The following is a 23,928-nucleotide window of genomic DNA, read 5'->3' on the forward strand; positions in this document are numbered from 1 at the left end:
CCTGATCATGATGTTACTGGGGCTGGGGAAGAATGAAGCGGATGCAGGGCCTGGAATAGTTTCACACTGCCCTATAGCTCCTACCAGAACTTTTCCTTGCAAAGAAGAAAAAGCAGACTTGTATGGCTTGTCCTTTGGGAGGAGGCGAACGATGTGGTCTAAACAAGTGGCTTCAGCTGATTTCCAAAGGGCTGGGGTGGGAGCTCAAGCTAAGGGAACTGACTAGCTTGTGTCTTTGCCAGATAAAGATTTTTTTTTTAAAGAAGTAGAACGGTAACAAAAAACAGAAAAGGGGGAAATATTTACAAGGGCGGGAAGCGGAAGCTTTATCAGCAGCCTGCTGGGGAGATAAGCAGCTGGGCTGGCCCATCTCTGCACCGCTTGGACTCACTCGTTGCCTTCGAGTCTCCCAGGAACGAGCAAAAGGAGCTGCTGACATTTCTGCTTAAAAGGAAGAATCGATGAATCTTTGTTTCCCACCGCCTGCCTGTTTGACCTTATTGTGTTGCGGAGTAGAAAAGAAAGAAAAGGGAAGGGGGCGGGGGGGGGGGGGGCGGGGATTCATGCTAATAAAATCCCAGACAAGATCGCAGCCCCTCTGATCGTCGCTGGAGATGGTATTATTTGGTTGTTGTCTTAGTGGCTGCTGGGGCTCATTTCGGATTCTCGCCCCGCTGTAATAAGTCATACGCTTTCCAGCTATCATCCCCGTATTGACAGGCAAATGTCACCCGCCTTTGACTGACGTCCATTGCTCTTGCATGCAGAAGTATGATTTAGGAATCAATTCTGCTTATTTATTTAAAGACCGCTTTGTGCAGTTTGTGGCTTTGTTAACTGGGTAACTTGCTTAACAGCCTCTGTGGGGAGTTGGCCCCAATCATGCAGGCTGGTCTTTCAGCTACCCACTCAGACCAGAGGTGCCCACCAGCTCCCAGTGGGAAGAGGAGGGGAGGAAGGGACCCTGCCATCAAAACTTATTTCCCGTCCCTATCTTTACCCGGGGCAGTCCCTATCTTTACCCTAGTCCTGGGCTAGGCTGATTTGCATGAGCGGGAGCCCTTTTCACTGGCTTGGTTTCTTAAACTTCTTTATCACAACGCCATATTCTGAACAAAACGGGAGCTGGCTACAATATGAAGCAGCCTTGGACAAGTCACCAGTAGATGGTTTAATTTTAATTCCAAGAGCGAGACATTTCCCAAGAGCTATTTCTAGGGGTGTCATAAGGAACATGCCCGTGCTCTACAATCCGTGGGAGCAGCTAATCTCCTTTCGCCTGAGCGGAGGGAGGTGTGGTTTCAAATAACTTTCACTCGGACAATCAGGTGAAGTGAGAAGCCTGGTCCTGAGATGAAAAGTGATATTTCCAATCCCATGTTAATGTGGCTGGGGAGAGTTCGGGGACCCATTAACCAGGAGGTGGAGGTGACCTTTCCGTCCTAGCTCGGTGACCCGTCAGGTATCCAAACCCTGCTCTTCCCCTCGGGCTGCTCCGGAGAGACTCTCAGCGCCAGGGAGTGCCCACGATTTCACTGTTCATCCGTTTGCAGGGAGGGAAAAATCCCCACACTGGCAGGGTGATGCCAAACTCGGTGTGAGTGGGAAGAGCGGAGCAGCTGCTGGAATGAGATGCCAAAACAGCTCCCCTTTCCCCTGCGCTTTTGGGTGCCTATAAATTGCTTCGGCGCCTTTGTCAGCCTCCTCTTCTCCTGGCAGGTGGCAAGCGGGCAGGCTCCAGCGCTCACTCTGTCGGCAGCTCCGCACCCAGCCAGCAGCCCCGCAGAGCGCCCGCGGGTGCGCGTTGCAGGAAGAAAGCAGGAACCGGCGAGGAGGGGACGGGGCCGCTGCCGCGAGGGGGGATTTTTCGTGCGCCCTTGCAAGTTTCACCAGCCGGCGCTGCCGTGGGAGACTTCTTGTCGCTGCAGAAAAAAAAAAGGAGGGGGGCAGGAAAGCGGGGCGATCGCGAGGGGCGCGAAGAGGCCGGCGCGAGGGAAAGTTGATTCGAAGTGGCACCGTATGCAAAAAAAAAAAAAAGTCGATCGCCAGCAGGAGCATAAAAGTGTGAGCGGCTCCGGCGCGGGGCTGCAGCTCCCTGCGCGCTAGAGCAGCGACAGCCACAGGTGCCCGGGGCTCAGACTTTGCCTTGTGGAGAGGCCGCGGGCACTTTCCTCGCCCCATCGCCGCAGGAGCGGAGCCGGGGGGCTCGGGCTCGCCAGGGGTTTCGGGGTGTTTTCGGCTCTGAGGAGGTCCCCGCCCAACCAGCAAGATTTTGTCCAAAAGCAGGCAGGAGGATCGCCCTGCGCTGAGCCGGCTGGTGGGCAGCAGGCGGCGGCTGATCGCGGCCGGCGCCCTGGGGGTGGTCATGGTGCTGCTGCTGGTCATCCTCATCCCGGTGCTGGTGAGCTCGGCCGGCACCTCGGCCCACTACGAGATGCTGGGCACCTGCCGCATGGTCTGCGACCCCTACGGCGGCACCAAGGCGCCCAGCACGGCGGCCACGCCCGACCGCGGCCTCATGCAGTCCCTGCCCACCTTCATCCAGGGACCCAAGGGCGAGGCCGGCCGCCCGGGCAAGGCGGGGCCCCGCGGGCCGCCCGGGGAGCCGGGGCCGCCCGGGCCGGTGGGGCCCCCGGGGGAGAAGGGCGAGCCCGGGCGCCAGGGCCTGCCAGGTCCCCCCGGGGCGCCGGGGCTGAATGCGGCCGGGGCCATCAGCGCCGCCACCTACAGCACCGTGCCCAAGATCGCCTTCTACGCCGGCCTCAAGCGCCAGCACGAGGGCTACGAGGTGCTCAAGTTCGACGACGTGGTCACCAACCTGGGCAACCACTACGACCCCACCACAGGCAAGTTCACGTGCTCCATCCCCGGCATCTACTTCTTCACCTACCACGTGCTGATGCGGGGCGGCGACGGCACCAGCATGTGGGCAGATCTCTGCAAGAACAACCAGGTGAGGGGCCGGGGCCCGGGGGTGTCAGGGGCCAGGGAGGAGCCCGGGGGTACCAGGGGCCTGGGGAGGAGCCCGGGGCGGGGGTACCAGGTGCCGGGGGAGTCCGGGGTGGATATGGGGTGGGGGGAGCGGGGCAGACCTGGATGGGACATAGAGGGGGCCCGAAGGCAGAGGAACCAGATGTGGGGGATCACGGAGAGGGGAGACGCGGGGAAGCACCGGCGGGAGAGGAGAGGAGGCAGTGGGAGGCCGGGGAGAAGTGGGCCCGGGAGGGTGGAGAGGAGCACACGGGGGTGTGCAGGGGGTACGCAAGGGCAGGTCCCCGGGGGAGGGGTGGTGTCGGGCAGCCGGGGGGGAGGAGGAGGGGACGGGCCCCGAGAGGACGCCTGGCGGGGAGGGGACGGACACGGGACTGGGGGCGTTAGGAGCTAGGCGGCCCCGGGCTGGGCCTGTCCCGCCCCCTTAAGACCGATGGGGAAACTCCCCGTTGGCTTCCGGGGAGGAGGCTCGGAGCCCTGCGGTGACCTCGGGGGACGGGGATTAAGTCCCTTCTCTCCCAGCAAGTCAATCCGACTTTGCTCTGGGGAGCCGGGACCCGGCCGGGCGGGGCAGAGCGGGGGCTCCGGGGGCCCTGCAGCGGTAGCAGGGCGGTGCCAAACCTGGGCGCTGCTGTCTGGCTCCTTTTGCCCTCGTGTTCCCCACCCTCTCCGGTCCAGCCCGGGCCGCCCTGGGCACGTCTGCACAGGAAGGGGGGAGGCCGCCGCCCCGGCCCAGCGATGCTCAGTAACACCCCGTAGGGTGCTGAAGTGACAGCGCTTGCAGGGGAGTGAGCTGGAAAGCACCGCGGGGCACCCGGAGACAGCGCCGTGCACAGCTGAGAGACTCTGACAAGCACGTGGGGGGAAGCGATTCCCTCTGCGCTCCCCCCTCCCCCCGGCGGGCGGCTGTGGCCGGGAATTGCTCCTTTCCCTGAGCAGCAGGGCCTCAAAATGGGGGTCTCCGCGGGGAAGCGGATCTGAACTGTACCCTGGAGGGTTGCGGTTAACCCCCCACTGCCTACACGGGATGCTCCTCTCTCAAGCGCCCAGGCCGGGAGGCACAGAAAGGCGGGGCCCATGGGGTGGCCAGAGGAGCCAGACGCCCTAAGAGTTTCTGTAAGATTACACTGGGCAAGGGGTTGAGGGAGACGCGAAATACACGGGAAGCCAACGCGCAGTAAGAGGGTAATGGGAACACGGCCCAGCTGGGGACTAGAAGGGGCAGAACTCCCATCAGCAGGAGACATGACCACTTACTCATTCTACTAAGAGCTAAGTAACCAAGAGGCAATCCGAATCTCCCGTGTGAAACATGCCATCAATAGAAACTACTGGACACAATATCGGGGTGATAGGCTGGCAGCTAGGGGCTTTTAAGGCACTGTTGACAGAACGGGTAATTTATTATTCTGGCATAATTCCCCCGTTAAAGCACTTTTATAACTAAGAACATTCATATTATCTACAGACTCCCTGTTAGTACTCTCTTAGGTACAGATAGAGCAAGAATTGTGGATTTCTTCCAAAATGTAACAGCCAAACCAAACATGAAAGAGCCCTGGTTTTTAGGGCTCAGTCTGAGATTCGCCATCTTTTTCGCAGCAACACCGAAATATTCGACATAATGAAAGATCTTGAGATGTTACAGTATGCAAGACAGAGGAATAATCCATTTTAATTAGTCTAAATGCTGCTACTGCTGAGTTTGTGGAAATGTTCCCTGTAACTTTGCACCTCTTTCCTGTACGCCGAACACACACACACTCTCTCGCTCTCTCTCGTACTAACTACTATAGCATTTCGCTATGCTGGTTAATGGACAGTGGGTAGAAGAAGCTTGTCATGCTTTCTGAAATGATCAGAGACGCTTGGCATGTGGCCAGAATTACCGGTGGCTGCTGAAGCTTTAAATTGGTCAGATACGAAGATTCTCCTGTAGTTTCTAAATACTATTTATATGAACTAACGCACAGGGAAACTTACAAGCGTTACTACTGTTCTACAAGTAATTCAATAACTATAAACTGTTTCCTACCCCAGGCCTATTCTGGGACTAGAAAGCCAACCGACACCGTACCTGAAAAATTCTATACCACTATGTAAAGAATTTCCCTCTAGTAAATTGAAAATGTTGCAAGATTGATGCTGTCAGCTAACAGAAAGCGCACACTGCAGCTTTGCTGCTCTCTGTGCAGTAAGACTCCAGTCTAACCCATGTGCTGGGCAGGTTTTCTTGGACTGACAGGGCTAGGGATTGTTCTCATAAAGCTGAAATTTGGGATTCCATGTCACTATGCCATGGTCACTATTCCGTGTCGCTTTTCGGATTAACGTTCCCCCTTCCGAAAGGCACAAACATGAAGTTTAAAAATGCTTAACACTCCTGTACAGCGCAATTTCACTGTACTGTAACCAGACGCGAGCCATTTCACTTAGGCACTGTGTTGAATGCAGGCGCACAGATGGAAGCAGCAAAGGCCAGTAAATTAATCTGATATGCCACTTAACCTTTTGTTTATGGTTTCTCAGAAGTACTGTGGAATGGAGTTATGAGGACGTCAGCGGCAATTAATTAAATTAGCAAATGTCGACCATAAATACTGCGTCTGCAGCTGAGCCTGCACTATTAAAACAGTGCTAAATTGTAGTACAACCGCGCTGACTTCTTCCTATAAAAGCAATGCTGTGTAGTGAGTCTACCGTATCTGCGATTAAATCATGAGCCTATATTTGGGTATTAAAACGTATTAAGTATTTCTCCCACTACCTGCTAGAAGTAAAATAAAATACCACTACAAAGGAAGTGAGGCATGCATTTGAGAAAACCTAATTATAAATATTAAATTGAGCCTGAGACTAACCGAAAAGATCCCAACAATTAAGATCTCAACCCCCTAGAATGACTACACATACACAGCTCACGCTGAATGAAAGGAGAGTCTTGTGTACAAGGGATGTTAATTTTTTTTTATCTTTATATGTAAGATGACAAGTGGTGGTTAAGCTTAAATAGCAGGACTCAGTTTATTTGAAATTAATTAGTTTTAGTGCACGGGTGCCTTTTTTAAAAGTGTGATTTGTTCGTGAAACACTGGTGGGTGATGCAATGTGATAGTAGTTAACTTTCCATGGTATTTGTGAAAAAGCCTAGACATTATAAAATGAAATTGTTAAAACGGGGTCTGTGTCTGCCCTAGATGCTGTTATATATTCAATAGTATTCTCTAAGGGAGGAAATTACTACGGGGAGAAGGCATGATTTATAGGAAAAAATCATCCCAAAGCAATGTATATTAGGAAGTTCATGGTCTCCAGTGTAACACATTGCCTTCCTTAATAGTTATAGAGCTTAAACACAAGAAGTGCTGAGATCACATTGCTTAGCCGGTATGTGTTTGCAATTTCAGTGTCCCAATGTACCTGTATAAAATGATGAGGTGGGCAGTCATGCAACTTATAAAATGGATACTACATTAATGGTTTAATTTTGAAATACATTTACACTCTTAGGGCAGTACACTTAGGAGTCTTCTGAGACTATTTTCATAGGCTTTAAAAAGAAATTACATTGGCTTTCCCAAACAAAGGAAGAAAAACCCTTAAGGGTAACACACTGGATTGTGCGACCAAGTTAATGCATTTACAGGGCTTTGTGGCTATACACAAATTAATACAATCTGCTAGATTATTTTTAGGTTCTCAGTGTCTAAATCATTCTCTCAGTACAGCCAATAAGTACTCCTAGAGTCTTAGCAATGAAATGTCCATTGCTGTAGCGAATGTTCATCACCCATAAAGTCTTCATAATGAACACCTTTAATGGTAAAGCCAATAGCCCAAATAGTTTGTTAATGTACAGCAGATTAATTTATTCATAACAACACAGGTATAAATATTAGATATATCCAACAAGTAGAATTTAATTGTGGCATGAATTGAATTTGTCTGTGTGTGTGTGTGGGGGGGGTGGTGGTGGTAATTTAAACAATTCAATTTACCAATGTGCAGGGCATTAATTCCCTAGAAAAATCATTTTGTTTCACAGATATTAAAAAACAAACTAACCATGGCCACATATTTATTCCCTCTTCCTCCATTTATAGTAGCAATAACAACCTCTATTTTCTATGGAGGAGTATTTCTGGAGTTAATGGCCCAAAGCCATCAATTCTGCCCTGATGGTCATTAATCCCTAAGAAATGTCCCGTGCCTTGATAGTTATTGCTGAAATAATGGTCAAAACAGATCATCTCAATAAACAATTATACATGTGAACCAATGACTCCTATATTAATGTATTCCTTTAAATTTGCACATTGTTATGCAATTATAAACCTTGTAAGCCGGTCTCACTCCTGCTAGGTGATGCATAGAGAATTTTTGCTGCTTAAGCTTCATAATGAAATACCTTGAGATCTGGAGTGCTAAAGAGCCTTTCTTTTTAACATTTCAGTATTAACATGGGATCATGCCACATGAAAATTTAATCTGAAAACCTATCATTTAAACTTTAAAAGGAATGCATGGAAATTCTAGACTTATAATTTTTTTTTTCAATTTTGAAGATAAAAATCGCACATATTGTAAGTCAAGTCATGCATTATTACTTACTTCTGGTTTGCAAAACCACTAAATCACTTACTGCTCTGTATAACTATTCTAGAATAGGGCCAAGCAACAAAGATGATGTGCTATACTAAAATAAATCACATACAAATCAGTTTAAATATTTTACAAAGCAGAACTAAATTATAGTGAAATGATTTGAAGGATTACCTTTACTTGAGGATGCGACAGAATATTCGCAGCTCAAAACTGACATACAATTTGATATTGATTATAAATTCCTTTCAGTTTGCTAATAAATTCCTTTTTCTTTGTTAATAATGACAAACTCAATTAGTAGCCAAACAGTAAGAAGGGAAAAATGTTTGCATTAAAGTAGTATATTCAGTTTTTTAAAAAAAATCAAATATCTGAAATCTCCATAATTCATCTTAAAGTACATGCTGATGTAATTTTAAAATTTATATCTTTTAGACTGTACAGAAGTTAAATGATTAAGTGAAATATGTGGCAAGAACAGAATTTCCTACTTCGGATTGGATTGTTTACCCACTAGAATTTTTTTGTTCTTCAGCATTTCATTTAGATTTTGATTACTTATTTGGAGATAAATCAACTACAAGGGTTTAAAGTTCATTGGCAGAAAGATATTTTATTTCTGTGTTTTTGCAACACGATCTGGTAACTATGATGATCAGAACATTTCTGAAAAACTCTACCTTAATACCTGGGGCTGATAGTGATCTCATGCCAGTGTAAACCGGGAGTAGTTCCACTGGAGTTAGAGTTACATGAATCTAAAACTGGAGTGAGCCCATAATCAGGTCCCTGGAGTCTAGCTATTTTTTGTTTAAAAAAAAAAAAAAAGTCCGTAGGAACAAAATAGCTGGAGATGTGAGAGTGAGCAGTTTCGTATTATCAGAGGCAAACAAGCCATGTGATAATGATTTGAGTTAAAATATTTAGCCTACTTCTGGGAGAACTTGCTGCTACACTGTAAACCATTTCTAGCAATGACAGAAATAGTGATGATATTGTTAGGGGAAAACTACAGCTGAGAAGTGTATAGGCATATTTAAAGTGGCACTGAATGTGTGCATCTCCTTTTTACGACATGTTTTAATTACACCATGCAGGAGGAATGTCCAAGTTTCATAACCAAACATTGATGTTTGTTTTTGTTTTACATAGGTTCGAGCTAGTGCAATTGCTCAGGATGCTGATCAGAACTACGACTATGCCAGTAACAGCGTGGTTCTTCATTTGGAGCCAGGAGATGAAGTTTACATAAAATTGGATGGAGGAAAAGCACATGGAGGAAACAACAACAAATACAGCACATTTTCTGGATTTATTATTTATGCTGACTGATTATGAGTTAAAAACTAAGCTTGTTCTTCTGAGATGGATTCACGTGGCAAAAGTCAATGAATCAAGAATCCAGCGGATACAGACCATGGGACACCTCAGTAGTGGGGGAAAATCAAATGCTACCTGACTCACATCTGTATGACACAGAAACCTTATATTAAAATATATATATATATATATATAAAGCAAGTTAAACAGATGTGTGATCCACTACCGCCAAAGCAAATACTTATTGTTAGTGTCGATGTGAATGAAGTCCTATATAGATCACAAATTTTTATAGGAAAATCTAAAGACACTGAATTATTTCTTCAGTATATACGATACTTCGATGTATTATGATCTTGCTGCTTTATCCATACGTCAGCTTTGGTTCTTGTGACTTACCCGCTAACTATGATGCTTGGAGTCCACTCATAGTGAGGAATGAGTTTACAATAAAAGGAAGAGGTAATTGAAATGCTTCTTCTCTCCAAAGGAATTGTTTGCCTTGTACTTTTGTTATCCTTCTATCTAGAACTAGAAACTAATAAGTTTCAAGCCTTAACTCTTAATTTCCCTGCTTTGTGAGTGTAGGTCAGGCCTTTTAAATTATTTCCACCTGTTTGTTTAGTTTAAATTTCCTTTCCCTCCCCTTAACTGTATTCTAAGAGAGAAAGACAGAAGAAACAATTCAATAAAAATATAAGAGATGATATAACAAACTGCCTATATTTGGACCAAATCCTGGGTCCACTGAAGCCAATTGCAAAACTCCTATTTGGCCTTTAATATGTAAACAGATTTGGCTCTTAATTTGTAAACATGTGTAAATATATATATTTAGACAATTTAACAAACCCATTCTTGATGGTTTGTTGTGTAAATACTGTTTTAGCAAATCTAACATCCACACTGCCAGGCCAGAATAATTTTTTTGCTGCAATTAGTCTTCAGTGTAAATCTGTAGTTACTACTTTTGTTTAACAAAAGATTATTTATGATTTGACATACTACAAAGAGTCAACTGAAGTCATTACATAGAACAGTGTGAGAAAACCACTGGTCAAAATCCTGCTCCGCTTATTTATGCAACCAGTCTTGCTGAAGTCAGTGTGGATACTTGCATGAGAGTGGGATTTGGACCCCATGTAATGATGCCATCACACAGTACCTGTTACAAGGTATTGCATTCATTTGTAGTATGGTGTGACTGAAATTAACAGATAAGCATATTACCAAATATGAAAACCAGTTATGCAAAGAGAGAAACAGATTTTCAAATGCAAAAAACTGTGTACTAAAACCTATTTTTCTTATATATATCTATATCTATCTATATCTCAAAAAGGCTTACTCAGTATAATATACTAATAGCCTGGAGAATTACATTGTAAAAACATGCTTTTCAGTTATAGTTCTACAAAAATCTTTTACAATCAGTAATAGCAGCAATATCAGTAATACCTCTATAAAAAGGATTTTTATTTAGAAATTATGTTTTTGTTTTTTTAATTGCTCCCACAACAATACTTGCAAGTTTAAGTCTAAAGCAAAATTATAGCAGGAATACATAACAGAATCTTTACGGCAGGGTCAAAATAATTACATAGCTTCCTGTTGTCATGCTGATGCAGTATAGATCTTAGGTGACATTCATGGCAGAATAAAAATACTATTTGTATAAATTGCTATGGAGTAGTGAGAGGCCAGACCTAGTTTTTCTGTTTTACATAATCTGCAGGGCCGGCTCCAGGCACCAGCGGAGGAAGCACGTGCTTGGGGCGGCACATTCCATCCATTCTTGGGGCGACAGTCTAAGTGGCTTTTTTTCTTTGCTTTGGCAGTTCGGGCGGCTTTTTTTTTTTCCTTGGGGCGGCAAAAATAGTAGAGCCGGCACTGATAATCTGCCCCATGCAACCTTCTCTAAACTACCAAGGGAATGGGACAAATTGAGATTTGTCATATACTAAAGTGTCAAATATCTGCCATAATTAAAGAAAAATATTTTCCTCTTTGATTTTTTGATAACTGTAAGATAGAGATTTTAAAGATAGAAAAATCCCCCTAAAAAGCATTTATTTACATGGTTAAGGCATTTCTTACACAGACCATATCATTCTTCTGGTCTGTTCCTCCTTTGGATAGCTGTTCAATTCAAAAGACATGATGTGCCATCAGTCTATGCTCAAAAGAGAATCTCATATGTAACAAATCTTGGTTCTCAAGAGGGAGATTGTGCTTCATAACTGCCTTTTTTTTTTCTGTTCCCTCATTACATCACATCAGTTTGGTTAAACATTACTACTCTCTTTGTAAAAAAGACAACAACCCATATTAATGGACTGTACTGATTATATGAAATATATTTTATAATAGACACATAGTTGACTTAACATCTACTCATATCACAATTGCTTTTATTGCAGATGACCACCGCTACAGAGTGGTTGGCAGCAAAGCCTTGGAGATTTCTCATGTAGGTATCAAATAATAAGGTTTCAAGCAAAAAATCATTTATAACTAGCAATGCACATTCACCAAGAAGTGACCAGGAATACTTCATTACCACAGGACATCAAAAGCTGGACACGTGAAAGAATAAGCTGTTGAAATGAGATTGGCATTGCTAACACACAATCTTTTCTTTGGATAAATAAATATTTACCCCTGTATTGGTCTAGAGGAAAGAACAAATATTTAAATGAAAAACATATATAAGGCAAACATTTCTTTTTTGAATCACATCTTGACAAACTGATTTGTAAACTGATTAAATCATGGCCTTTGTTATAATTGTAACAACTCATTAAATTGTATTATGTAATATATTTGGCCTTGTGGATTTTCATCTTTTCAACATCAAGCTGATTTGCATGACATTTCATATTTTCACTTGCAAGTTTCCAAAAGTTCAACTCAAAATTTAACATAATTAAAAAAAAAAGACTTCTAAAACATAAAGTTGTTAGTGGTCTACAAATTGCTTTATTAAAAATATATTTTCCATGTATTCTTTTATATTTTCATTTAAAAATAATCTCTACAAGTTGTAATCATGAGAGATACAGTACCTTTTTTGAAATCACGTTGTCTTCCTTCTGTTATTCTGTTTTCTACAGTAGCTATTTAAAAATGCCATATTCTTTTTCAAGCATTAATTAAAGAACAGCAGGATAATTAACAGGATCATCAATATTACAAGGAACATCAAATCGGTCCAGAAGGGGGCTATTTAACTGGAAACATTTTAAATTTCCTCAAGTAGTTAAGCTGATGCATCTTTAAAAAAAAAAAATCCTGAATGATAACTAACTTTAGTATTAAATCTGCTCTTTGGAAGCAGTTATTTCAATATTTACTTGGAAAGATTCTGTAGTTATGCTCAAAACAAATAACTCATTCAGGACCAGATTATTAGAGGTAATCAGATGGAGAGATAATACACAACATTTTTTGTTCTAATTAAAAAGGGAAGTGATTACCTGCTCTTTGGGGGTCTTATGAACATCACACAAGTTTTCCTCAAAAGAACCTAGCTTTAAAATGACCATTCTATTGAAACAAATCTGACTTTTCTCAGCAAGCTTCACATACAAGATGTGAATATCTAATCATGAGCCCTATTTAAAAGTCAGCCACTGTTTTGGGTTCTCGATCAATATCTTATCGATTATAGTTTGGGGTATGCCTCTTATTAGCAATTTAGGAACAATGTTTTTGAGGATATGTGAATATCCATGACCTCCATATTTCATCAATCGATTCTTAGTGTGCACATCATGAGCAATTACAATTCTGTCTTCATAGCCTTCGTCAATTAACATCCGAATCCTGTATAAAAGTAAATACGAAGTATGTCTGTCAGTTAAGAGTTCATACAATTCTGGAAGTAATACGGAAATAATTAGTATTTAAATATTGTACAGGGCCATACCTCTAGTCTGTATTATAAATGAAATGAACTATTTCAGCATCTTTAAAAGAAACAAGCAGGCTTGTTTCTTAAATATACACAAAAGATTAAACTCTCCTAGATCCATTTTAGAGAGAAGAAATCCCTCTGGAAGCAAGACAGTGTGAACATCTGGAGTGATGAGTGGGGAAAATCCACTTTGCCAGGATTTATTACACTGTTTTGCAGTCCTGCTTCATCAGTGTCAATGGCAAAATTCATGGATTTCAACATAAGTAGGCCTGGCTAGGTAAGAGACAGAGTTATATTTATTGTACTAGATAGAAGTACCAGCAACAGTAAACTACCATCATTTAGCATATCGGTATGAGCAGTGAGCAGGACCATTCTGTGATGCATTTGAAGCCTGCATACCAATAATTTTCATTTTCAGTAGCTAGCAGTGTTATTGTTTATACTTCATTGCATTGCACTAGGTACCTTGCAATTCTTTCATTGTCACTTGGCATATCAATATCGGGATGGAAGTGGTAATGAAGCAATTCTGTACCAAAGAGGTCATACTCTAGGTAGCATCCAAGTTTAGCGAACTCCAGCAGTTTCTTCTCATCAAATATAGTCCTGCAGAAAATACAAAGCACAGTGTAAACTTGCATAAACAAGTCATCATCACAACACATGTTGGAAATGGTCCCAGGGCACCATGTTATATGGACTACAGCATTTAAATATATCACTGGGGGAAAGCTTACTGCCAAGGAACTAAAAATATTTGATCAGGTTTACTGAGAAATTGAGCTACTGTTTGAGAAATTTAAGTTGTTAAATAATAATAAACCAACGTATTATTCAGTCTTTTCCCACGTCATTTGGAGATTCCATGCCTTTTAAAATACGTTAACATGTAGCATAACAAGTGCAATTAGAATTAACTTCAATGAGAAAAAAGAACCAAGACACAGATGCTTAATATCAGAAATTGTCCTGTCACACTCATGAGGAAGGAAGGTTTTGCTGTTTGTTTTTTTAAAATTCAGAGGGACGTTTATTTAAAGCCAGAGGGACGTTTATTTATGTGAATAAGGACTACTTGCCCAAAAAAGAGGTATCAGATCAGGCACTACATATAGGGCTCATTTCATCCACTACTGAAAGGCAGACATATTTTGGGGTCTTCTTCTTCGCATATGTGCAACATGCCTCAGGTAACACGTGACCAGGATTCATCACTGAATTTGGTCTGCTGGTTGGCTTCCCCGTCCAGGACTGGGTACTGATGGGGAGTGTGATGTGAATGCTGATCCACCCCCTTCCCTTTGGGGTAAAATGCTGCAAATGTTTAACACACAACACTACACACTGGTTTAGGACTGAAAACCCTACCCAACAGAGACAAAAGATAAGGTAGGCAGAGTGTAATGGCTCATACTGGAATCTCACCAAGATGCCCTAACTTAACATCCCTATTCTTGCAAAATAATGTAATGGCATCTTGAAGTAGTCAAGACCAAAACTAAAACACAGCACATCACTGGAGCACCAGTTCAGGGGGAAGGGTGACAATTGGTGAACTAACGACTTCTGGCAGCAAGCAAGTCCTCCTTGGAAATGTCCTCTCTGAAGACCTCAGAGTAGATTCTTCCATCTGTGATAAATTCCTCTGAATGATGCGATGTAAATCTACCGATACACCCATAACATGAACTTTCTCACATAGAGGAAGCTTTTTTGGGAAGGATAGGGAGAAGGGGGGAGGGGCGGTAGAGAAAACATTTAACAAAAAGCAAAAACAAAAAGTACAACAATTTACTTTGCAAACAATGTGCTCTGTTCCTTTATTATAAGCACAGATATTTGCATTTAAATAAGAATGTTCACCTACAGCTTCTCCTTCTTTTTGATGCCACAAAGTCATTTTTCTCAGTTTAATTACATCATAGTCGGTTGCTATGGAAATGACTGATGTCACAAATTCAATATTATGACTTAACAGCAGAATCAAGTAGGAGGAACAGATGGGCTGAGAGAGAGAAAACCCTTGTTCAGACAAGCCTGTCACCAGCAGGAGTCTCAGCATTGTCAACTGTAATTAATAAAAACAAATTCTTTGTAAATACATTTCACAGTTTACACAAGATAAGAGCTTGTGACCAAATGGGCTTTCAAAGTGCAGTGCAGAAGAAGGAGTGGCTTACAGTGCCAGCCCTGCATAGTCCAAGGGGCTGCAGTAGCCAAGAGAATGAAGCTAGTTCCAGCGCAATGCCAAATTTCATAGGAGTAATATCACAGGCATGAAAAATTATTTAAAAACATTTGTTAGTGGTGGGCTCACAGGGGACTATATATGTTATGATTATTAACATATAAAGCATTATCCATTACATACCTTCATGACATATACACCATGGATACTGTAACAGTAGCCATGGGTACCAGTGAATGCTCACCCCTGTCATGACAGGGCACCTTTGTAACCTTAATCCCTGATAGGTGACAGGGGCCAGGAAATAAAAAGTTGACTCTTCCCAGCCCTCCTGTGTATCACACTTTTATTACAGAGCCCTAAGGTAGAATGTAATAAAAAGCTGTACTGGAAAACGTGATGTAACTAGCAGTATAGAGTTAACCATTATAGTCCGTTCCTGACATCTAAATAGTACTGTTATGCGTTGAATGAAGACAGGCATGAAGTTTAAATCTACATACAAACTTCTAAATGTAGGGGATCTGGATACTCCAGTATAGAGATGGGATTAAGATGCTAAATTCACTTGTAGATGCTGAACTGTACTTCAAAATTCGAGGTCATTCAGATCCTGTGTTCCGGTGAGGGCCCATCTCCAAGTGTGTAATGTAAGGATATAATAAATATCAGAACATGTCATGAGTTGTATCAATGGCTGTTCAGCTGATGCCACACTTAGAACTTTGTGGCCCTGATTCTCCTCTTGCTTATACTGTTGTTGTTTTTTTCACCAGTGTAACTCTGTTCAATTAAATGGAATCATGTATAATTCACACCAGTGTAAGTGAGAGGAGAGGCAAGCACTATGTTTAAAAACAATTTGTTTTGCTACATTCTATCGAAGTGGTTACAAAAGTCCCTGGCACTGCCTGTGCAAGTTGCTGAGCACTCCTGTATCCACAGATTAGGGGGTTAATATGTTTTTTAGAAAGTCCAAGAAATAAATCTACAGAAGATTAATCACATATTAATGCATGAAGAGAGATTGTGTGATGTATATAATTGATTTTTCATTTATTTTTATAGCACTAAAGCATTATTTTAAAAATTAATCAAATGTACCCAAAATGTACATGAATAATTTGGGGCTCTGGTATATATATAAACAATCTGTACTTGAATTGCAATGTTGTGGAACATGTAGTCAACAGGAATCTTCAATAAATGTAACAGAGTTGGGTATAATGTATATGTCTATATTACACCCTTGATGGGGACAAACAATTGAATTGCTGAGAGTCATATGACCACAAATAGTTTCCATTATTCAGCAGCTAGCCACATTAATCAATACTTGGACATTTGCCAAATGATTGCCAGTTACACAAGGTCACATAAACCTGCTGTGCACCAAATGGCCTGTGTTTCTCAATTCAAGGAGCAGGATACTATCTCTTCCCCACCATGTCTGTGTTGTGCTGTTTTTGTTTTAAAGGGGGCTAACATATTGCTCTCTGTAATAAGACAGGACCTATCTAAAATCTAACTGGGATTTTTTAAGCTGTATTGCTTTAAATTGGTTGCAGAGTCTGAAGAACCTGGTTTGGGGTCTGATCCAGAGTCCAGTGGAGTCAAAGGAAGTCTTTCCATTGGCATCAATGAGCTCTGAATCGGGTCCTTGGAGAGCAACCTGATTTTTAAAAGGGATGAACACCTAGGAGCTCCCACTGAAATCAGTGGGACCTGCTGAATGTCCAGCACTTTTGAAAACAAGGCTACTTATTCAGGTGTCTATGTATCAACATAGGATCTGACTTTTTAAAATCTTGGCCAAGATTGCTTGTAGACTAGAAGCCTGATCCAGAACCTCTTGGATTGCATAAGCATAAGCATTATTGTGTTCTTGAATTCTACATAAGCATTATTGTATTCTTGAAATCACTAACCACAAAGCAATGCTTCTTGTAGTGATATCTGATCACTGGATAAACCCAACTGTCTGAAGCTGCCATGTAATTCCCAAAAATTCCACTATTTCTAGACAGCACATCCAGGAAAACCATAGACATATGATACCAGGGTAGCCTATTAAGTTACCTGTCAAGGTGAGACATGACTGTTTTTGAGATATCAGCCCCACTCTCCTGCAGAATGCGAATAATCTGGAAAGGGGCATCACTATTCCTGCCAGGATGGATTATAATGGGGCAGCCCAGCTGTGACTGAGCATGTGCTGTTGCCTGCAGTACTCTGTTTTCACTCTCAGTCAGAGGCCATGAGCAGCCAATTTCTCCTACAACACCACACTTGATGTTGGTTCCATCAGCTCCACTGAGTATCTCGTTGACGATAATGTCTGTAAGCTAACAAAAATAAAAAGGAAATCCTTTTGTTATTGATACTCTTTGTGTTGCAAAGTATCAGCTCTGGTCTACACACAAAGTTGCACGGGGTCTAACTAATGGTGTGATTTTAAATCTGTTTAGACAAATATATCCAGCTTTGTGTACACACTCTTACACTGGTTTAAGCTTGGTTTACATGAGTGTACCTTGTGCCAAGTGCAACCTAAACCAATATAAGCCAGGTTTAAACCAATACCAGAGTGTCCACACAAAAGTTGCACTGGCTTAACTAAGGGCTGGTCTATACCCAATATTTGTAACGATTTAAACCTATGCAACGTCTGTGCTTAAACAAGGCCTCAAGATGAAAGTTAATAAATATCATATTAGTAGAGAAGGGACAAAACTGTAAATTTTTTAAAGTTTGGAGAAGATTCTAGTTGTCAAGACCTGAGGAGGAACCATCGGGCCAAATCCTGCTCTCAAATATGTCAGAGTAAATCTGAAGTAATTTCACTCACTTTTGAATTGTAACCAAGAATAAAATTTGGCCAACAATCTTTCAGGGTGAATTTTTTTAAAGCAGCCTGTAATTCTGCAGGGACAGACGATGGCATGAAGACACCTGCAAATATGGTCAGGTAGTTAAACTTCTTGAGGCTATTATCTGCCCCCACAAAAACAGGCGCACACTTGTGTGTGCAAAACCGAGGTTGAGGACTTTTAAATATCTGGCCCTGAATGTTTAATATGGAATCATGATTTCAGGGCACACTAACAATTAAGTAAACAAGGAAAGAAAAAGGTCTGGCAAGGCTAATTTAGTGTATTAACCTAGAAGCTAGTACCTTAAAACTAGAACATCAGCAAACAAACAAACTCCATGTCTGTCATTCATTCTTACTCATTTTCTCCCCCGGACATGGACACACAACACAATGGGGTAGATCCTCAGCTGGGGTAAACTGAAGTTAATAGAGCTATGACAACTGAGACTAGCTGAGCATCTGCCCCAATACTTCTGCACAGTAATTGTAAACCTTCCAATTCATGGATACAACTGAGCAGTTAACAAGATGGGTAACGGGCAACAGAATACAGTTCTTAGAATTCCTTATGGCAGTCTGAAGAATACCATTTGTGTTGCAATGTTCCCAACACAGGGCTTACCTAAATCATGTCCAGTTTAAGCAATCATGGCATGGATTGCTGGAGACACTAAATCCCTCCGTTGTTTAACTAATGCTAGTGTCAAAACTTTCCATTTACTTAGCTGTATCCTAAGAAAAAGATAGACCACAATGTCCATATCAGTGTCTCTATGGAATCACTGAACATTTTTCATTGATCAGTCACTGCAGACATCTACATTCAACCAGGTACCTGCCAACATCCTGGACTGGATTAAGCATTGATGAAATGGACTGCAGACTACACTGAACTCTGAAGAACAGCTTGAAAGCTTGTCTCTCACTAACACAAGTTGGTCCAATACAAGATATTACCTCACCCACCTTGTCTCTAATCATGGGACCAACACAGCTTCAACAACACTGCACACACTGTGCTCTCTAAGTCACCACTGGTCCATTGACCACAGTTAGAGAACTTTTACCCTATGGATCTATTCAAATTGGCCCACCTATTGAGAAATGGCACCAGTGCAAACGATTTTTATTATGGTGAGGTGTAGGGAACCCAGCCATGCTCAGGACCCCATTGTCCTAAGCATGTACAAACACAGAGATGGTCCCTGCTCCAAAGACCTTAGTCCGACAAAGGGTAGGGAAAAAGGATATAATATACAGGCAGAGTGAACAGAGGGATGGTTTGCAAATAGCTTGTCAGTGCCACAATTATTTATTTACTTCCTTTTAAAAAACCTTTTGGGTGTTTAGTTGGGATGGATTAGCTGCAAATAGGGACAAGGAAAGTAGAGGGGACATTAGACTATTTCCATCCCAATATTTTGTAAAACGGAAAAATTTTCACAGCTGTGCCGGGATGCTGTACACATGTAGTCATTTTTCACTGTTAGGTCATAATAAACCCCTAAAAGAAAATGGAAATGCTGAGAGATCAGAGTGGCAATACTGGGTGCAGATACAATTTACACAAACACAATTATCATTGTTTGCACAGGTTTTCAAGAAGAGTATATTTAGATTTTTATCAAGTTGTGCTTGACCTGTCACTGATCTCCTGTCATCTGTACATTATCAGTCGGGCAGTATTTTACTATTTACTCGTTAGTACTTACCTGCTCCACTGACATAGCTTGTGTCTCGGAAGAATGAGTGGCATGCACATAAAACCCAGCACCGGCAATAATGTGGACCCCGGTTTCCTCAGCAAGCTTCTTTAAAGTCTTTACATCTCGGCTGAGACCCATGGTTGTGTTTTCCACTATAGTCCCACCACCTGCTGCCTTATAATGTAATAGCTCTTCCTTTACAGCATCTGTTTCCTGATACAGAAGAAGGTTCTCTTTATGGCTGTAGGGATTCTGTTTAATCCAAAACAAGTTCTTCATCTCAATGGGCCCATCAGACAAAGCTTCTTGGCCTGAAGAAGGCGGGACATAACAGCAGCTGTAGTTCATTGTCAAGTGTTCATGGGTCATGGTGCAGCCAAGCTGACTTGGCTCCACAAGGCCCAACACGGTCTGCACTTTACCACACAGGGAAAGCATTTTTCTTCTTACTTTAAAAGGAAAGAATCCAGATTCTAAACAAGCATTTGCTGGAAAAGAGGAAGGGAAATAAAACATGAAAAAAGTTGTATAAAAAGCAATAAAGCACATATAAAATATAGGAATTTCACTCCCAATGCAGATTGTTCCTTACAATATATTTTTAAACGCTTTGTCCAGTCTAGTTTTAAGATGGAGTTTCCTTTACTCCCTTGTGGGAAACTATCCCACAGTTTAGCAGACTTCCCTAGTAGGGAATTTTCCCTGATATTCAGCCTACATTTTCCTTTTGAACCGTTACTCCCAGTTATCCTCCCCTGGCTCACTCTTATTGTTAATATTTAGGACAGCTGTTTGGAAAGTGGGGGGAAAAGATCACAAACATGCTCTAAGGAAAAAAAAAGATTAATAAATGTCTTTGCACACTAACATCCTACAGGAACAGTGATAGATAGAACTTGTAAGGAGTGTTTCAAACAAGGAAAAGATAGCAGCCTTGCCTACTAGCTCAGAAAGGGGGTGGCTCTCAAAAGAGCAAAGAGATGGTAGTAGGAAAGGCAGAAAAATGGAGCATCGTTGCTGGCACTGTTGTGCTGGCTGACGTTATGTCTACACTACCAGCTAGGGGTGTGATTCCCTGCTCACGTAGACATACTTGTGCTAGCTCTCATCCGAGTTTGCATGCTAAAAATAGTAGTCACGGTAGCACGGCCAGGGACAGCACATGCTAGCAGCCCCGAGTTCAAACCCATTTGAACACAATGGGTATGTACTCTGGGCTTTGAGTACGTGTCGCCGCTGTCCGTACTACCACAGCTATACTACTGTTTTTAGCGTGCTAGTGCAACGAGCGCTAACATGAGTACGTCTATGCGAGCTGGAAATCACACCCCTAGCTCATAGTGTAGACGCAGCCTAAGTGAAGAAATCGCTGTGTGATGGTGGGGAGAACCAATACGAAACAAGATCAGATACGTAGGGAGGGGCACAGATATGTAGGGACCTGAGGGCAAGGAAAATAAGTTTAAACTTAATGGAGCTGATAAAAGGGAACCCTAAACAATTCCTCTTTGACTTTGGCATTTACACCTCATAGCAGTTATTGTAGTTCCATTTGGCCCAGTTCTTTCACTCTTTCTTCATTAGTCCATGTCCCCTCCAGACCCTTTTGTGGCTGTGAATTTCATCGAATATTTGCCAAAACCTTTCTGGTGTTCTGAGCCACTTTAGGCAAGGCCCTGTGTAACTGGCAGAAAGCTGGACCTGAATTTTGCCGGAAGAACCCCTAGATTCTACAGCAGGCTGGAAATTCAATGGCAGATCCAAATACATTCCAGAACGGAAATTTTATCAGATTATGTAGGGAAATGAAAAATGCAATTGGCACAACTATGTTTATTTTCTCGTTAACGTCAATTATTTAAAACTGTTCACACATGTTCAGTTTTCAGTGTGGTGCAGATTTTCACATTGACAAAAAGCAGCAGCATTACAGAAGTTGTCAGGGGAAAAGCTGGAGGTTCTGTCAATTAGGGAGGAGGCAGTTGGGGTTTTTGGCACCGAACGTGTGGAAGGAGTTTTGGAGTTGTGATGGAGTCCACTAGTTGCGCTAGAGGAGAAAAGAGACATTTCCATTACTCACCCCCTGAGTCATCCAGTACCCCAGTAGAATTTCTACCATATTTAGCACCCTGTCATGTCATTGTCTGACATTATTTGTGAGTTCTGACGCTTGTGTCCTAGTTGCCTTGCTCTTTGTTTGTCATTTCTAGTATGGTGGTTGACATTAGAAATAATGCTAAATTCGAAGTTAAATTTATATCAAGATATTTACAATGTAAAAAATTCTCATTCCAATTAAAGGAAAACATCACAACTTATTGTGGTAACGCAATATCCCATTACGACAAATGTTTCCTTTTTAATAGCAACCACTGTATGTTCATTTAGGATTCTCTGCTCCCCAGCAGCTGTCACATTTTGTCAGCTTGAGCCACCATCTGAACAAACTTGGCATCAAGGCTGAATAGTACTTGCCTGATACTTTCCATTTTTTAAAAAAAATATTATCCTCCAAGATTGAATATACCCTTTCCAAACCCAGGAATCTACCTATGTTCGGACACCTTGTTTGCCCTACTGTGTGAAGAGTTTGGAATCTCCACCTATTTTAGTAACCTGGGATCAAATTCTGATCTCAGTTACACTGGTTTAAATGTGGAATAATTCCATTGCAGTTCCTCTGGATTTACATTAGTGTAACTGAGAGTGGAATTTGGCTCCTGAAGAGCAGGGATTCCTACAGCAGAAATTCAGATCCAGTTCTACTTCTCCCAAGCCTCACTGGGAAAATATTGTTACCTGAGGGGATTAGACTAGCATTTCTTTCATATGTCTGAACCTACAATATTATTTTTCTTCAGCTAATTTGGATTAAACAATGTCATGTTATTCCTTTAGACAATAAATGGGCAGTGATTATGATATTCTTTAAGGCTACTACCTACAATTGCACTGTGTCAAAGGTTTCCAATCTGTAAAAATGTAGCCTGAATCTCTACAGGTTAGAATTAGCAGCAACTCTCTCTCTCCCTCCCTCCCTCTCTTTTTAAGTTTACTTCCCGTATTAACACTAAACAAGGCTGACTACCCAGTTCAGGTTAGATCTGCCTGATGCTAGCTGCAAAGGCTTGAGGATATGTAGTTATAATTCTTAGTCAAATAAAATCATGAGTTATGAAACAAAATACATGTTTAATGATGTCCAGAGGATAGGACTAACTGGAGCACACATTATTGATTAAAGAGAGAGGTCTTTCCCTTTCTATCTCCCTTTTAGTGAATAATATCATAAACATGGGTCTGTTACTGGTAACGCCCTAAGAGCAGATTTTTTATGTTTAACTTTCTATCTATTAATGCGACAGAAGAACAAAGTCAAAAGGGCATTGAGCCCTAGATATCAAAGGGGTTAATAATGTCTAGATCTCTGATCTTTAGGGCTAAACAAAATACGACAGTAACCCCATTTCATAGCGACAAAGAGTTCCAATAGCTACCCATAGTGTTCCAATCTAAGCATAAAATACCAGCTTCCTCAGATTAGAGACTGACACTGTATAGTAAAGAGTTTTCAGTGACTGTGGTTAATCTATTTATGAAACTTGGCCAACCTTAAGAGACAGATATGGTTGATTTACTGTATTTGTGTGTCCTGTGTATAAGCAGACGCTGTATGAAAATCCCAATTAGAAAGGACTGTTCTGTTATGGATTTAAAGAGTAAATGCCAGCAGAAGTGGTTGTGCTGTATATGGTAGACTTAATATAAAACATTACTTGGGGACATTTCCATAACATGGGATTAAAATAATAGTGCTCCAGGTGGGTCATTGTGTTGACTTATTTGCGACAGTACAGGAAGGGTCGCTTTGGTAAGACAGATTCCTAATTTATTAAGATAATGAGCTGGTATTTGTCAAATAAAGTCACAAGGGATAAGATTTCGAAGAGGACGGCACTTGTGTGAATCATTAGAAGCAAAACACCTTTCTCTTTCAGTAACTGTGGTTGGTTGTGATTAAAATCAAGTTGTCTGACCTCATCATTAACTGAATGTTCTTGATTAGAGTTGGTGTTCTGTAGACCAGCCCGCCATTTTGGAAAAGATTCAATGATCTGAGTCATTCTTGTCATTCCTATAGTCCAGGCAAAGAGAGTAAGATGATTGTCTTTAATATTTAGTCCTTTTCTTGCTGTTTTTTTCTTCCCACTAAAAAACTATACTCTCACATTCAACCTAAAACTGGCAGCATAACCAGTGGTTTTATATGGAGTGGTATTTACACTCCATATAAAACCATACTTTCAAATTATTTTTTTTT

At 41.9% G+C, this 23,928-nt stretch overlaps 2 protein-coding genes across 5 annotated transcripts in view; one reads left to right on the plus strand and one right to left on the minus strand.

Moving 5' to 3' along the window:
* Nucleotides 1-1,726: 1,726 nt before the first annotated feature.
* C1QL3 (complement C1q like 3) lies at nucleotides 1,727-11,416 on the plus strand. Of its 2 annotated transcripts, XR_004644421.1 has the most exons (3): nucleotides 1,727-2,953; nucleotides 8,749-9,378; nucleotides 11,337-11,416. XR_004644421.1 is itself a non-coding variant. In XM_034760359.1 (2 exons), the coding sequence occupies exons 1-2, from the start codon at nucleotides 2,366-2,368 to the stop codon at nucleotides 8,926-8,928; spliced, it is 768 nt and encodes a 255-aa protein (XP_034616250.1). In that variant the 5' UTR covers nucleotides 1,727-2,365; the 3' UTR covers nucleotides 8,929-11,021. The 2 variants fall into 2 exon arrangements, 1 of the variants encoding a protein (XP_034616250.1); XM_034760359.1 differs by lacking the exon at nucleotides 11,337-11,416 and having other exon boundaries at nucleotides 8,749-11,021.
* Nucleotides 11,173-23,928, minus strand: part of PTER (phosphotriesterase related) — a 32,459-nt gene continuing 19,703 nt past the window's right edge. For 2 of the 3 annotated variants that reach the window (XM_034760356.1, XM_034760357.1), the window contains exons 2-5: nucleotides 19,614-20,095; nucleotides 17,106-17,371; nucleotides 13,304-13,444; nucleotides 11,173-12,741 (exon numbers count right to left, since the gene is read on the minus strand). In XM_034760356.1, coding sequence (XP_034616247.1) covers nucleotides 12,531-12,741; nucleotides 13,304-13,444; nucleotides 17,106-17,371; nucleotides 19,614-20,045 — 1,050 coding nt within the window. In that variant the 5' untranslated portion in view covers nucleotides 20,046-20,095 and the 3' untranslated portion in view covers nucleotides 11,173-12,530. Of the gene's footprint in view, nucleotides 12,742-13,303; nucleotides 13,445-17,105; nucleotides 17,372-19,613; nucleotides 20,096-23,644; nucleotides 23,666-23,928 lie in introns of those variants that run through there. The other variant, XM_034760358.1, reaches the window with a different exon arrangement.

Source organism: Trachemys scripta, chromosome 2 (genome assembly GCF_013100865.1).
Source record: "Trachemys scripta elegans isolate TJP31775 chromosome 2, CAS_Tse_1.0, whole genome shotgun sequence".
Lineage (NCBI taxonomy): Eukaryota > Metazoa > Chordata > Testudines > Emydidae > Trachemys > Trachemys scripta.